The following is a 15,310-nucleotide window of genomic DNA, read 5'->3' as shown; positions in this document are numbered from 1 at the left end:
ACCTGCAGCCACACTGTCCCGTGCCATTGCTCCCAGGAGGGATGGTACACCAGAGATCAAAGGAAAGGATTCCAATCTGGATAAGTGGGTCTTCAGGGGGGATCCCAGGTGGCTCAGAGATAAAGAATCTGCCTGCAATGCACGAGAAGCAAGAGAGATGGGTTTGATCTCTGGGTCGGGAAGGTCCCCTAGAGGAGGAAATGGCAGCCCACTCCAGTATTCTTGCCTGGAGAATCCCATGGACAGAGGAGCCTGGCGGGCTAGTTCATGGGGTCGCAAAGACTCAGGCATGACTGAGCATCTGAGCAGGCACGCACACGGGGGGGGCGGGCAGAGAAGAGGATTTCTGGAGGAGCAGAGAGGGCTTAGTCACTGGCACATCCCGCAGATGGAGCCTGCACCCTGAGACGCACAGGGGTCTGTGACACCGTGTGCTGAGCTCTACAGGGAGACAGGAAATCCACACGCTGTGTCCAGACTCAGTTCCTCCTCTCTCCCTCCACACCTCGGTGCAGGAGGAAGTGGCTGGTGATTTTCACTGGCTTCAAGAGGTGGGAATGCAGAAAAGAGCAGGCTGCAGCCTACCCAGTACCCAAGTACACTGTGGTCCGGCGTGCTGTGGAATGGCAGATAGAGAGCCTTGAACAGGGCTGCCAGAGGAGCCCTGACTGAGAACCAGAGGACATCTCAGCAGACGCCAGTGGGGATGGGGCAGGGTGCCTCTGAATGGCAGAGATGGGGCTGCAACATTGAATTATTTTTATTTGCCTATTAGAGAGCTGTTTTTCACTAGTCATGTATGGGTGTGACAGGTGGACCACAAAGAAGGCTGAACGCTGAAGCTTTTGATGCTTTTGAAGCTTGGAGCTAATGCCTTTGAACCGTGGTGTTGAAGACTCTTAGAGTTCCTTGGACTGCAAGGAAATCAAACCAGTCAATCCTAAAGGAAATCAGTCCTGACTATTCATTGGAAGGACTGACGCAGAAGCTGAAGCTCCAATCTTTGGCCACCTGATGCGAAGAGCTGACTCATTGGAAACGACTCCGATGCTGGTAAAGACTGAGGGCAGGAGGAGGTGATGACAGAGGATGAGATGGTTGGATGGCATCACTGACTCAATGGACTTGAGTTTGAGCAAGCTCTGGGAGATAGGGAAGGACAGGAAAGCCTGGAGTTCTGCAGTCCATGGGGTTGCAAAGAGTTGGACACCACTGAACTTGGGGGTGCAATCCATCCCCCGCTCTGCACTGGCTGCATGGTAAGTATATTCCTGTCTGAACTCAGGCCACCAGGTAGCACAGAGCAAACTCCAGTCCTTTTCTATCATCAAGAACGTTTATTTGGGTCACAGTCTCCTCTGATTTCACTTTGCCACCCGCCGATCCCTTCTCCCTGACCTTGGTGTCTTCACCTATGGTTACATCATTATCCATCTGACCTGAATCCTATTTGGAACAAGGCAAGGGTCAGTGGTAAAGCATCCGCCTGACAATGCAGGAGACCCAGGTCTGATCCCTGGGTCGGGAAGATTCCCCTGGAGAAGGAAATGGCAAACCCTTCCAGTATTCTCGCCTGGAGAATCCCATAGAGGGAGGAGCCTGGCGGACTAGTCTGTGGGGTTGCAGAGAGCCGGATATGACTTAGGGACTAAACCACCACAAGGCGCACGTGGACCTGAGAACATGTATGTGTATCAAGTAGATGTTTAAAATAATATGTAAGCTGGGTTTCACTTCAGCCCTAAGCCCTCTGAGAAGGGGGAGCCCTCCTGCAGTAGGTTGGAAGCAGGGCCTGGGGGGCTGTCTGCTGTGGAAACCGACGTGCCCAGGGCATTTTCCTATAGTGGGAGCAGCCCCCAGGTTCCCAGGTGAGCCTGGAGTCCCGGTCCGGGTCCACCTTTGTGTTGGCAAAAGCTCTCTCTGTTCATCGGTCCCAACAGAGGGTGGGGTGGGGGGGGGGCTCATCAGGAAGCCACGCCCTCCTCTGGGTTCCTGCCCAGACATGCCCACCAAACCCCCACTGCTCCTGTAGCCCATGTAGATGATAGGGGCTTCCTGAGAGAGCTCTTCCTGACCACTAGTAAGGGGGGGTTAATTTGGTGACGGCACAGGCCAGGATTGTACTTATTGCACGGCCTGAAGAACAGGCTCATGGATGGATTATCTTTTAAATGAAGAATCTGTCTTGATCAGAGAAAAAGAAAGGACTTAAACCACAGAGCCTCAGCAGGGAAGGTTCAAGGCCTGGCGGACACGAGGGTGAGTTCCAGGCCCTCAACCCTTTTGGGCAGACTGCAAACTGGGACTTTTCTTTACCAACTTTGCATTGACAAGTGCACCTACCAACCAGCTCCCCTCCCTTACACACAGGCAGAAATTTAAAAAAATTAAACCACAACACTCGCACTCAGATGTTTCTCCTTTCATATAATTTCATCCAAGTTAACCTCCTGGGATTTGCTTTTCTGACAGTATTCCTTTCTTTAAACATATTTATTAGGTCGATCACCTATGTTGCAAATATTTGTATATCATGATCAAACACACCGCCTGAATGCCAAACATGCTTTGAAAACTGAGATCTGAACACCTTTTTAGGAAAAAAAACATCTTTATTAAAAAAAAATAATAACTTACAAATGGAAAGAACTCTCTGGAATACAAGGGTTTGTTTTGTGTGCCGTGTTACAGACTGGGATAGTGTCACTGCATTTATTTTTAATGTCACTTTACAATAATATTAATGTCACAAACTGCATTATAGAGCAGTTTTCGTTCCGTATCCCAGACCGGCCCAAAGCACCACACAGATATAAAACTATCGTCAATAAAACATTTCAGCCAGGACTGGCATATATATTTTTATATATATATATATATATTTATATAGAGAGAGGCTTTCAAAACAGCTAACAATTAAAGTCATCCTTAGTCAAAACGGAAGTCAAACTAACCTCAGAACTACGACACTGAGTACATGTCAGCATGGATACCTCCCATACGATATTTAAAATATAAACTTTCAAATACACTGAGAGGGTACATCAAGAGTGAGAAAAATAGAGTCTTAAGATTTAAATACAAATCCCCATTATGAAACCTTTAGGCAGCACAGAAAAGTCCTATGTTACAGAAGTGCAGGCAAGCCTGTCCCGAAGCTGGTGTGACGAGCGGCGGGGGCTTGTCACAGGGGCCCCGCGAGGGTCACGCTGGGCCGAGAGCGAGAAAGGAGCCATAGGGACGCAGGCTGCCCCTCTCCACACCAACGAGGGTCGCCAAGCCCGAAGCCACTATGCTTTCCTCCGGAAAACCAGGCAGCCCGGCGGGTCGCCCCGCTGGAGCCCGGCGCACAGGTCCAGAGGCCGCGCGGGGCGTCATCACTTGGCATTCTGCTCCAAAGCGGAGTACTCGGTCTCTGACACGCGGGAGGCATCGATGAGCTTGGTGAGGCCTGTCTTGGCCGAGTACTTGAAGATGAAGGCCTTCATCAGCTCGTACCGGTAGTTGCGGTTGATGAAGCTGTAGAGCACGGGGTTGACACAGCAATGCACCAGCGACAGGCACTGCGTGACGTGCAGCGCCGTGAAGAGGAAGGCCTCCAGCTGGCAGGTGAAGGGGATGTAGTGCAGGATGGAGAAGATGTCCAGCAGCACCACCAGGTGGTAGGGCAGCCAGCACACCAGGAAGACCACCACGTAGGAGAGGATGATCTTCCGGCTGCTTTGCTTCTCCTGGTCGCTGGAGGAGGCGATGGCACGGGCCAGCAGGAAGTAGAAGACAGCGATGATGCAGAACGGAATGGCGAAGCCCAGGATCACGGAGACCAGCTCCATGCTGATGAGCCATTCCTTGACGCTGTGCTCGGGGTAGAAAGCCCGGCAGTAGGTCTCGTTGTTGGAGGCGGACGTCACGGTCTTCAGGTAGTAGGTGTCGGGCAGGGACACGCCGAAGGCCAGCAGCCACACCAGGACACACACGGCGCGGCGCACCAGCCTCTTCTTGCGGCTGGAGGTGCTGGCGAAGTAGGCGACGGACAGGTAGCGGTCCACGCTCATGCAGGTGAGGAAGAAGATGCTGCCAAAGAGGTTGATGGAGAAGATGAGGTGGGTGACCTTGCACGTGAGCTCGCCCATGGGCCACTGGTTGTGCTGCACGAGGCTGACCACCCAGACGGGGATGGTGACCACCACCCACAGGTCGGCGATGGCCAGGTTCAAGATGTAACAGTGCGTGTCGTAGCCCGTCGTCTTGGCCTGGATGTTCACCCAGACCACCACGGAGTTGGCAATCATGCCGATCACGAAGATGAAGATGTAGACGAAGGACAGCGTGTACAGCAGGATGCTCTTGTTGGGTACGTGGCCGCACTGCAGGGTGTCCACCGCGATGCAGTCGCTGCCATTGCAGGGCCAGCTGATGTCGGAGAAGTTCCCCGGCTCCGAGTAGTCCAAGAGATGCAGATCCATGGTGTCGAGGGCAGCGGTCAAACGGCCTGCGCGCAAAAGCAAATAGAGTTTTAAAAGATGCAAGAGGAGAATGGATCCCTTAGCAAACGCTCCAGGCCTGTAAAGCGCTTTCCCAGCACCCCCATCTGCTCAGCAGTTTCACAGTAGCTCCCAAGTAACTTTGCAAAGAAAGGAGAGAACAAAACTGACCGCGACAGAATCTGCAAAACACACCCACATTCTAAAACCATGTGAGTCCATCTCTCTCAAAGAGTGAAAGCGTTCGCTTCCTCTGTCTTTGCAGGACTGTGTTCTCAAGAGGTCACCAGACTGGGCTGTGCCGGGATGTGAAACTGACACACTCTGGGGGGTCAGAGGGACGTCGGGCAGCTGAGCCTCAGCCCACAGGTGCGTGTGGCCAGCTCACTTTCCCCTGCGGACGGCAGGGGCATTTCACCCACATACCCAAGAGCAGAGGGTGGATCTGTTCCCTGCACTGGTGAGTCACAAGCGTCCTGCTTGGCCATGTCGGGCTGCCTGCGGTTTGCAGACCTCTGGAGGTGTGGACAGTGTGTGGCCCACCCCGCAATTTCACTACGCCCCCATCCACAGTCTCTGACTTTGCCATGTGATTCTCAACTCAGAGCCACCAACCGGCCATCTCCGAATGTGGGCCATTGCCTGGTTTTCCACCTTTTATTTGTCCAACTGCTTTGAGAGCAACTTGTACCAAGACCCAAAGCTGGGTCTTGGAGGGGCTGGCTTTTCCTAATGGTCTTCCCTGCTGATGTGGCGTGAGGTCAACACTCTCGACCGGCACCATCTTAACACCCAGAAGAACCCCGGCCTGAGGCGTTACTGTGCCCGGGGATGACGGCCCACTGGCACCAGCCCTGAGAGCTGCCCAGGGCTGTCTTCTCCTGCTGACCCGCCCGCCTGCAGGCTCTGAAGTGCCCCCACCACCACCCTGGGTGGACAGCCTCACTGCGTCCCCACAGGAAGGGGCTGTAAAATGAAACCATTCTGCCCAAGGGTGCCCGGCTGGGCATCGCCATCTACAGTAGGGAGTCTGTTCCTCCTTCTCCCGTCGCAGGTAAGGACCGACTGCAAGCCAAGCTTATTTGCCAAGTTCATCTAAACTGGACTCCAGGCCACACACGAGAGGTCCCGGAGGATGGGGAAGGATGGTCAAGGATGGTCCCTGAGTCAGGGCCCAGTGGCCGGGCTAACAGTCCACAGAGACCCAGCTGGGAGAGCACCCCTCTGGTGACCAGACCGTCCTGGGCTGGGATTCGGGCTCCTGCCTCATTAGTGTTTCATGTGAGTCTAGTTAATCCATCATCTGCCACTGCTTTCTCAGCGCACCAGCCCCCGTCTCCCAGGGCTACCTAAGAACTCACGGGCTGAGGACAGAATCTAACAGACAGAAACTCAAAACCGCATCCACCCCCTCTCTTGACCTATCAAAAAGCACGGACTCGCTTACTTCTTGCTCCACATTCAAAACTGACCAAGTGGCTAAGTGGTCAATGTCCCGCCCTGAGAGGGGGGAAAGGCAGGAGCTACCTGCAGACAGCGTTTACCTCCAGGGGAAACGAGCAGATGCCCAAGAAGTGAGGCCATCCACCTGCTGCCGCCCAAGGCCACCTCAGTCTCCAGACTCACAGCTGAGGACCTGCCCTAGGACCACAGGTATGGAGATGGCCCTCAGTTGCTGTCTGTTCGCCTCTGTGAGCAGCAGGTGGCCGCTGGTTCCCTTCCAGGTGACCTGACCGGGCCTCAGCATCCCCTGCTGCTGATGGACACAGCTGGATCTCTAAGGAGGAGGTGGTGGAGCCACAGGGCCCGAGGCCAGGAAACCTGGTGGTCCTCAGAGCCTCCCCCCATCACCAGAGGACACTTAGGCCCTGGGACCACCGACTTGGTCAGGCAAAACCTGACCAGAGGGCACGCATGGAAAATCAGTAAGGTCAAGTTGAAGTGAAATGAAGTGAAGGTCACTCAGTTGTGTCCGACGCTTTGCAACCCCATGGACTACACAGTCCAGGGGATTCTCCAGGCCAGGATACTGGAGTGCGTGGCCTTTCCCTTCTCCAGGGGATCTTCCCAACCCAGGGATCGAACCCAGATCTCCCGTATTGCCGGTGGATTCTTTGTCAGCTGAGCCATCAGGGAAGCCCAAGGTCAAGTTAGGACAAATAAACTCATCCTCCTAAGAGACTGTGGAAGACGCAGCTGGAGGACCCCAAGCAGACATGGACACACAGCGCATGCCTGTGAGAGACCAGGCCTGGACTGGCCTCGCGGTGGGCAGCCACCTCCAGACCCTGCCTTCAAGGTGCTCCTGACCCTCCCACCACCCTGGGCAGCCAGGAACTGATGGTGCCTGCCGCACCCCTGACTTCAGGAGAGAGGGAAGGAACGACTTGGGCTTTGCTCTCCTGTATGGCTGTAAGGTGTGACCCCCTTTTTCCCATCTCCTTAAAATGAAACACATCCACAGCTGAGCGTTGTTTCCGATTTGGCCCAGCCACCTCATTCTTTCTGGAGCTGTTAGCAATTGTGCTCTGCTCTTTCAGGAGAAGCATACAAGACACCTTCCAACCTGGGCGGGGGCTTCCAACCTTCCGGTGTCATATTTTCTTGTCTTTTCATACTGTTGATGGGGTTCTCACAGCAAGAATACTGGAGCGGCCTGCCCTTCCCTTCTCCAGTGGACCACGTTTTGTCAGAACTCTTCACTGTGACCCATCCATCTCGGGTGATGGACTCGTGGCTCATAGCTTCACTGAGTAACACAAGCCCCTTCGCCACGACCAGGCTGTGATCCATGAAACACACTTGCAGCACGGCATGGGGCTTCCCTAAGGCCTAGTGGTAAAGGTGGCATGGGTGGTAAGGAACCCTTCTGCCAGCGCAGGAAACAGAAGAGACATGGGTTCAATCCCTGAGTCAGGAAGATCCCCTGGAGGAAGAAATGGCAACCCAACTCCAGTATTCTTGCCTGGAAAATCCCACAGACAGAGGAGCCTGGTGGGCTACAGCCTGTGGGGTTGCAGAGTTGGCGCAACTGAGTGACTAACACTTTCACTTTAGCTTATAAAGCACTTTCAGCCCATGACCTCATCTGACCCGGGTCCTGCAGAACTCAGCTGGAGGACGAGCTGCTGCCCCACAGAGGCGGGCAGAGCGGGGCTGGGCCCTGGCTGAGAGCCCTTTCCTCTGCCCGCCCTGGCACAGCCCTACTAGGCCTCCACAGATGCAGCCAGAATCCCTGGAGTCTGCGCCGTGCACAGGGGCTGGAGAAAAAGGAAGCCTGACTGAGATGCTATGCCCCCACCTCTGTCTTCCCCACAAGGAGTCATCCCGCTAACTGGACACGTGGAGGGGCATGGCTCAGTGTGGACGGAGGGGCCCACGGGCACTGGAGGCCTACAGGAATCACCAGGAGTCTGTGTCCCTCCAGGGCCCACGTCTCCCGCACAGCAGACCGTCCACACTCACACCTCTGGGCCTGGGCCGGCGCTCGGTGTCCCCTGGGCCGCGGCCAAGGTAGGGAAGGGCTCAGGGATCCCATCGGGTCCTTAGGTTTCTGGCCTCTGGACAATGAAAACCCGACTTAATGATCACTGGCCCTCTGGGACCAGAAGGTGACTTAAGAGTCGGTCCACCGCCCCCCCTCCCCCACAGTCCTCTCTGTTTCCTCTTGGGCAGTGTGGGGAACCTTCCAGGAGGGGCTGGGGGTACAGCAGAGGCTTGGGGGGGCGCCATGCTGGACCTTGAAAGCCAGCTGGTCCACCGATCATCCACCACCAATCACTGACCAGCCACCAGCCCAGGAGATGAGCCAGAGGCCTACGCCGTGCCCACCGGCCTTCTTCCAGGGAGCCCACCGGCCCCTCCCCTCCCAGGGCAGAGGCTCCAGGGGTCCAGAGAAGTAAGGGAGGCCGCAAGAGAGGAGGTGTGCACGCAAGGAGTGCAGCAATCCAGCCCCCCGCAGATCTAAACGGGAAGCCAAAGAGGGGGGGAAATGCTGCAGGAGAGAGCAGCCCACGTCATCTGTCATTTTTCACCTGTTGTGTTTTGGAAACAAACAAGGGCTCTTTCCAGAAAAAGAGAATAGTATCGTATAAAGATATCTGCCAGGTCACGGAGAATGCAGTCGGTGGGCCTCTGAGCGTGTGTCCAGGAGGCCCAAGGCTAATCATGGGTGGTCCCCGCGCCTAAGACAACAAACTTCCTAAGTCACTGTCTTAGATTTTAACAGGTGATGTTCTCAAGACCCTGACCTAACAAAGATGTGATCCAGCAACTGCAGAACGTCTACCCAGGCCCCTGGCTCCCCAGTGCCCGGCCAAACTTGAGGGAGGCAGGGGTGAGGGGAACGTCCCATCAACGCCCCGAGACCCTTCACCAGAGTCTCCACTTGCCCCCAGGAAAAGCGAGGGGTCATCCCATGCAACTGGAGGGCTCACTGCCTATGCCGACTGGGAAGCATGGCCGTGATCCTCGTATACACGGTGACATCTCCAGGCCATGTGGCCGGTCTGCGATGGTAGGAAGGGCAGTGGTGAGGCTGAGGATCCCAGGGCCTGAAGCCGACTCCCAATCCACGTGGACCAGACCCCCTCTGCTGCAATAAGCCAGCAGTTCCATTCCTGTCGGCTTGGGCCAGAGCTCAGGAGGGACCTCTGGGTGACAGTCACACCTGCCCACCACCTGCGTCCCTGGGGGTCAGAGCCCCCACCAGGGAGGGCAGGAGAATGACAGACGACTTCTGACACAGGTTAATAACATCTGCGTAAAGATTCCTCATGGAAGGAAAGCAACCGGGCTTGGGATAAAAGATTCCTCCAGTTCTTTGATCTCACAAGTTCACACATTCTCTTCTCAAAATAAATATTCCCAAGATGCAAGGATGTTTATTGGAGCACTATTTATACACCAGCAAAAAAAATTGGTGACAACATAAATGTCGATCCATGAAGGACCGCAAACCACTGTCTGGAATATAATATAGCTGTACAAAGAAAGAGGGGATGCTTTTATGAACATGGAAAGCTACACATATATACATGCCAAAAAAACAAGAATTATGTGCATTTTTATAGGGACATGTATGTGCATAAGAGGCTTCCCAGGTGGCACTAGTGGTAAAGAACCTGCCTGCCAAGGCAGGAGAGCAAGAGATGCGGGTTCAGCCCCTAAGCCAGGAAGATCCCCTGGAGGAGGGCACGGCAGCCCACCCCAGTATTCTTGCCTGGAGAATCCCATGGAGAGAGGAGCCTGGCGGGCTGCGGTCCATGGGGTCACAAAGAGTCGGACACGACTGAAGTGACTGGGCGCACACCCATGTGTGCGTAAAAGCGTGGGGAAAGATCTGCAGTGAAGAGAAAACTGGGCTGGAAGTGCGGGATAAGAGGACAAAGGGGGACTGTAGCTTTCACCCCACACACTTCTCTGTGATCTGAAACTTGGCATCAAGAGTTACGGAAATTTTACTAGAGGCACGAATGTCCCACAGAACAATGGCGGTTTGTGGTCCATTTTTTCTAGACCAGAGGGACCCCGCTGAAAACAAAACAGTAATCAGCATCACTTTTTTTTCATTCCCCTTTTCCCAATGGGTACTGGTTTCTCTCACCAAGCTCCCTCTATAGGGATCACTTCCTGTAGATTCTGGGTCCAACATCTGCACCCAGAGAGCATCACACTGCCACCAGGACAGGAAGTAGATTTTCCTATGGCCTGGAGGATGGAGAACCAGGGTGTGTCCACCTCGTCACCCCCACCCCCCAACCCCGCACTGGCATCTGTAAGAGACTCATCTACCACTCACATCCCCATTTGCTGGAAGGGAGATGTCCCCTCGTCTCTCAGGCTTATTATTCATCAATCAAGGTTCCTTGGTGACCACAGCACAGCTCCAAGCACCCTGACACATTCAGCTGCCCTCAGTGGTCTCCCTGCGCTCACCCTGCAAGCTGAGGGCAAAGCCAGAACAAAGCATCTCCAAGTTCAGGGTCTCCATGGGCTGGTGCTTTGGCCTGCAAGGAACATGTCCTTCCACTGGACCACAGTCACCCCCTGCAGGACACGGATGGCCCCACGTTCAGGTGCCCAGCCGGAGTTCCCAACACTGCCTTCAGCATGTGAGCAGTTTCCAGTCACAGACCTGGAACGCCCTTCCCAGCCAGCCGGGCAGGCCCCCTCTCCCCATTTACACCCTCTGTTACTCCCACCTCCTCCCAGCCAGGCCGTATACCTCCACTCTGTGTCGCTGGGCTGTTCCCCGGTCCCCCTCCTTCCTGCTCAAGCCCCCACCCCACGACGTCTTACTGCCTGTGTACAGGGCAGCCAGCAATGGCGCCTGGACAAAGCACGTGTTCAATGAATTCATAATGAATCAACAGTGAATCAAGCTCCCGAGACCAGAATGTGAGATTATCAATGGAAACAGGAGCCCCGAGGAGACTATTCCGGAACCCTCCCTTGAGCTAAGTCTCGCCCGTTTCTATGCCTGCCAATGTTTGTGGAGCCCCTTCTGTGAGAGGCACTGCTCTGGGGCAATAACAAACCAGAATCATCACTCCCCACCCACCCCCGGGGACCTGCCAGCTAACCAAGAAGCTCGGGAAGGCAGCGTGGACATCGCTGGAGCGTGGAGAGGGACTTCCACTCCAGTGACCGATGGGGACCCCCCAGAGGAAAGTGGGTGCTGGGGTGGCCAGGGATGTGCTACCGGAGGGTCACCGAACCTGGCTGAGCCTGTCCGTGCGGGAGCCACCACGGTCTTGAGCAAGGGCCTGGCTTTGGGGCAGAAAAGGCTTTGAGGGAGGAGGCAGCAGGCCTGCAGGGGAAGCCAGGTGCTTGTCAGGCCCAGGTGCAGTGCAGAGAAGGTGACACGGGCCGGGCTACCCAGGGCACCGACTCGGACGCCGAGGGGTCCCTGGGCTCTCCAGGATCTGTGCCCGGGCGACATTCTTCACTGGCTTTTCTGCAATTGGGGCTCAACTCATGTCCTCCCAGGGTGGAATTTCACGGAGCAGCTCAGTGTTGTCCCAACACGATCACCCAGCCTAGCTAACCGCACCGCTGGGCACCTGGAAACTGAGGCCAGACAGGCAGCGGGACCAGAAACTCAGGGGTGTGGCTGAAACCAGCTCTGTTCACCCTCCGCACACCCCAGGGACTCTCCAGGGGGACGCAGAAGCAGGTCTGCTGCGAAAGCCCAGCCCTTTCCACTCCAGGAGCGCAATTTATATACGGAAGACCTGCACCATTCCTTTCTTTTTTTCAAATTAATTAATTTTAACTGGAGGCTAATCACAATATTGTGGTGTTTTTGCCAAACATCGACATGAATCGGCCACGGGTAGACATGTGTGCCCCCATCCCCCTCCCCACCCCTCCCTCTGGGCTGTCCCGGAGCGCCGGTGCTAAGTCCTTAGGAAACTGCACAGCTCTGGGGTTTGTTCATTTCGTACCAATCCTGGGTTAAATCTACGGGGACGTCCAGGAAAGTTTTGGCCCAGGCTTGGGAGGCCAGCTGCTAGGACTGAGAGCAGAGTTGGGGCAGGGGGGCAGTCTGTCTCCCCCCACCCCATGTCAAACAAACAACAATGCCATCCTGGCTGCTGTTATTTTTCACAAGCAAAGCACTGCTCTGAGTTGTTTGAGAGAGAGAGAAAAAAATCCAAACCGTAATCCAGATACAGGCCATCAATTTCCAGAGTCCTCAGACACTTCGCACTGATACACGGGAGAACTGGGGGAAAGAGAACGAACCCCATGTCCAGAAACCTGATCTGTTCTATTGTGCTCAGCGGCCCGACTGGGAAGCGGCACAGGACCCAGGAGGGCAGACCCAGAGGTTCCCACGGCACAAAGGCTGCCCTCTGGGCTGGCGGGTGTAACCAGAGCCCTAATTCCCACCCAGCTTAGAAGCAGGACGAGCGGTGGGGGGTCAGCCAGCCTAGGACAACCCCAAACCCTGGGCTACACACAGTGGGGTTCCCATCTTAGACTTAAAACTAGGAGCAGACGTGACAGAGGTTTCCTGGACCGTAAGAGAACTGGGAGGTGTTAGCCATCCGGCTGGCCCTGCCCCCTTTATCTGTCCCCTGCCCGTGGGCACCACCCGAGGGGGCCTCAGCCCCTCCACCTCGGAACAAAAAAGCAGAGTCAGCTTCCAAATCTGCTTAGGGCTCCGCAAAATTTTCACTATGAAAACACGCAACTCTCTCATCACTTGAAGAACCAAGCAACAACATTTTTTCCAGTTCTAAGCTGAGTCGATTCTTGTGTAACCAAAGGATCAAAGATTCCAGCAGCAAACCATTAAGTATTCGAAATCAGAGAACTGCCCCCTTTTTTCTCATTCTTTCCTTTTTTTTTTTTCTTGCTTTCACTTTAATAAAACATATGTCTCCCAGAGCTATAATTTCCTGGACTTTAAAAACACTGGACATGACACACAAATCTCCACCTACACACATGCAATTTGTCTGGAAGCCCTTCTAAAACTATTTCTGTCCCTGAATAAAAACCAAGTTCCGTGGTTGCCTGGATGAAAAATACAAATACTTTCTAGCCCGGAATTCCACTCGTGTTCTGCAGAACCACTGAAAACCATCTCAAGTCCTAAAACCTTTAAGGTTTTTTCCTTCTCCTGGTTACCCTAAGGGTTCACAGAATGACTCTCTTTCAGTCTCAGGTTTGAGTAACCAATTTCCCTGGTGTCTCCTGGAAAACACGAGCCTCTCTCTTTGCCTGGAGTGATCAGACAAAAAGCCACTGTTCCTGATTAAGTAGGTTTTTTTGTTTTATTTGGGGTTTTTTTTTCCATCCAGAAAGACTATACTTTGCCTGTTCTGGACCTGATTAGAAACCATAATACCTTCTCCAATCTCTCAAGACTGACTGCTAATATGGGATAACCTCCAAAGTCCTGACTCAGTTAAGCATCTGCATGCTCCCTGCACTGTACCTTCCAGAACTTTTAAAAAATGACATCTGCAATGCACACCCCTTTAAAAAATCAGATGAGCGGCAAAACACAGCAGCAAGTCTCAATTTTCTTTTGCTTTTCCACCCAAATCCTGTGCAACCCTCCTCCCCCACCCCCATCTCCAGGAGTTTGGGGCATGGAGTTCCACAGTTGGTGCGCACTGGAGTGTTTATGGCAGAGACTGGGGGAAAAAGAGCAAATTGTTTCCAAGCTAGAGCTCCCCATGTGCAACTCTGCTTTAGAAAAAGGCTCTGCATCTGGGGAAGCTCAAGGGCTGATGAAAGAAGGGCAAGCAGTTTATCCATTTAAAATCTATGGAAAGTGAAGCCCAGACACCAGCCGCCTCCACTTGCCTTTCTCGGAGAGGCTATTTGATCTCCGCATTTCCCTGGAATAAATAAAGCCACACAAAGGCAGCATCTGCCCGTTTAAAGAGAAAAGAAAAAGTTACCACATTGAGACTCTGCAGAATGAATGTTTCAGGAGATGTCAGGGCATCAAATACCTTCAAAGGGCTGTAAACCATTTGGGGAGGGGGGGAGCCCTTCTACGTCTGGAAAACGTAATGATCCTGGTGTGAGCAAATGAATTGAGAGAAAGAGAGACAGAGAGAGAAAGAAAAAGGGAGACAGGCAGTCTGACTTTTACAACTTCTCATTCTCCCTGGAACTTCCAAGTCTTGGCTAACCACCCAAGCCTGACCTCACTGCAGAGTTTTGAGTCACTCCTCAGATCTTTATGCAGGCGAACAAAATCGAACAAAATTCATGTTTTTTACTTCAAGAGTACAATCACAGTGCAAAATCCTAGACTTGTGTGTGCCTTTTTTTTTTTTTCTTTCCCAACTGAAGTCAGATTTAACACCTTCTGAGCGAACAGCAAATAGTCAGATTAAGAAGGATGCAGTGGAGAGACAAGAGGGCCGGGCTGTATTTAACATTCACTCTTATAGCTTCCGGATTTACAGGCTCTGGTAATCCTCCAGAGCAGTGAATTCAAACCCATTCTGGACCCACAAAGACTCTCAGCCCAGTTTTCTTCTCCGCTGGAGGACGCCTCTTCATAAAGGGCACATCTTTCTGGAATTACACGTTTAGTGCCAGTTGTTTCCCCAGTGGAGAAACAGAAAACAGGTAGGCAGCGGTGCTAAGCTGACCCAGATGCCAACTTTGAGCAAGAGGGATGGACAGTCTGCTTGCAGATGAACCTCAGCTTCCTCAGTCCAACAGACACACAGAGAGCGCCTTTCACTTCAGAAAACAGCCCTTGTTGACTTTCTGCAGCCCACGGGAAGCCCCGAGTTAGCAGCCGCACTTCGCAAGGCAGCACGCCGCCTGGGCTTTCGGAAACCAGACCTGCGGACTCGCCGGCACCCATCAGAGCTTATTAGAAAGAATAGCTCGGGGAAAAGACCACTGCGCTTAAGAGCAGACCCCTGCCCGCCGTCCGCACGCCCTGCGGACTCAGCAGCGTTTCCTTACCTGGCGGCTGGGCTCCTCCGGCTCCGGGCTCGCCTTCTGGGTTCCGGCGCTCGGTGCCTTAGGGCTGAGCAGTTTGCACAAGTGTGAGCTTTCTGGGGCTGCAGACTCGCGTTATATACACTGCGGGCGGGCGGCCTCTAGATGGCAGCTTTGTAACCGGCATCTGCTGCTTCCCTTCCCGGGCCCCCCCTCCCCCTCCATCCCTCCGCCCGGCCACCCACCCTCCGTGCGCGCGCGCGCGCACACACACATGCTTACATGCACGCACACACTTGCACGCGCGCGCGCACCCTCACCCCTCTTGTAAACCCTGATCTGTGGTTTCCGGCCAAACTCTCGCACACAAGCATACTCTGGGGAAATCCCAGCCTGCC

The 15,310-nt window shown here is 53.9% G+C and overlaps 1 protein-coding gene across 1 annotated transcript; it reads right to left on the bottom strand.

Annotated features, from left to right (window-relative positions):
* Window positions 1–2,591: 2,591 nt before the first annotated feature.
* Window positions 2,592–15,093, bottom strand: ACKR3 (atypical chemokine receptor 3). Its single transcript, XM_006044231.4, has 2 exons — window positions 14,937–15,093; window positions 2,592–4,492 (listed from the first exon to the last, which is right to left on the bottom strand). The coding sequence occupies exon 2, from the start codon at window positions 4,464–4,466 to the stop codon at window positions 3,378–3,380; it is 1,089 nt and encodes a 362-aa protein (XP_006044293.2). The 5' UTR covers window positions 4,467–4,492; window positions 14,937–15,093; the 3' UTR covers window positions 2,592–3,377.
* Window positions 15,094–15,310: the final 217 nt, after the last annotated feature.

Source organism: Bubalus bubalis, chromosome 6, assembly GCF_019923935.1.
Source record: "Bubalus bubalis isolate 160015118507 breed Murrah chromosome 6, NDDB_SH_1, whole genome shotgun sequence".
In the NCBI taxonomy this organism is placed as follows: Eukaryota; Metazoa; Chordata; class Mammalia; order Artiodactyla; family Bovidae; genus Bubalus; species Bubalus bubalis.
The sequence above is the reverse complement of the archived record's forward strand: the minus strand, read 5'-3'. Positions and strand labels throughout refer to the sequence as shown.

What these genes read in the sequence shown, in the direction of transcription:
- ACKR3 (XM_006044231.4), bottom strand. Translation starts at nt 4,466, where the DNA reads ATGGATCTGCATCTCTTGGACTACTCGGAGCCGGGGAACTTCTCCGAC.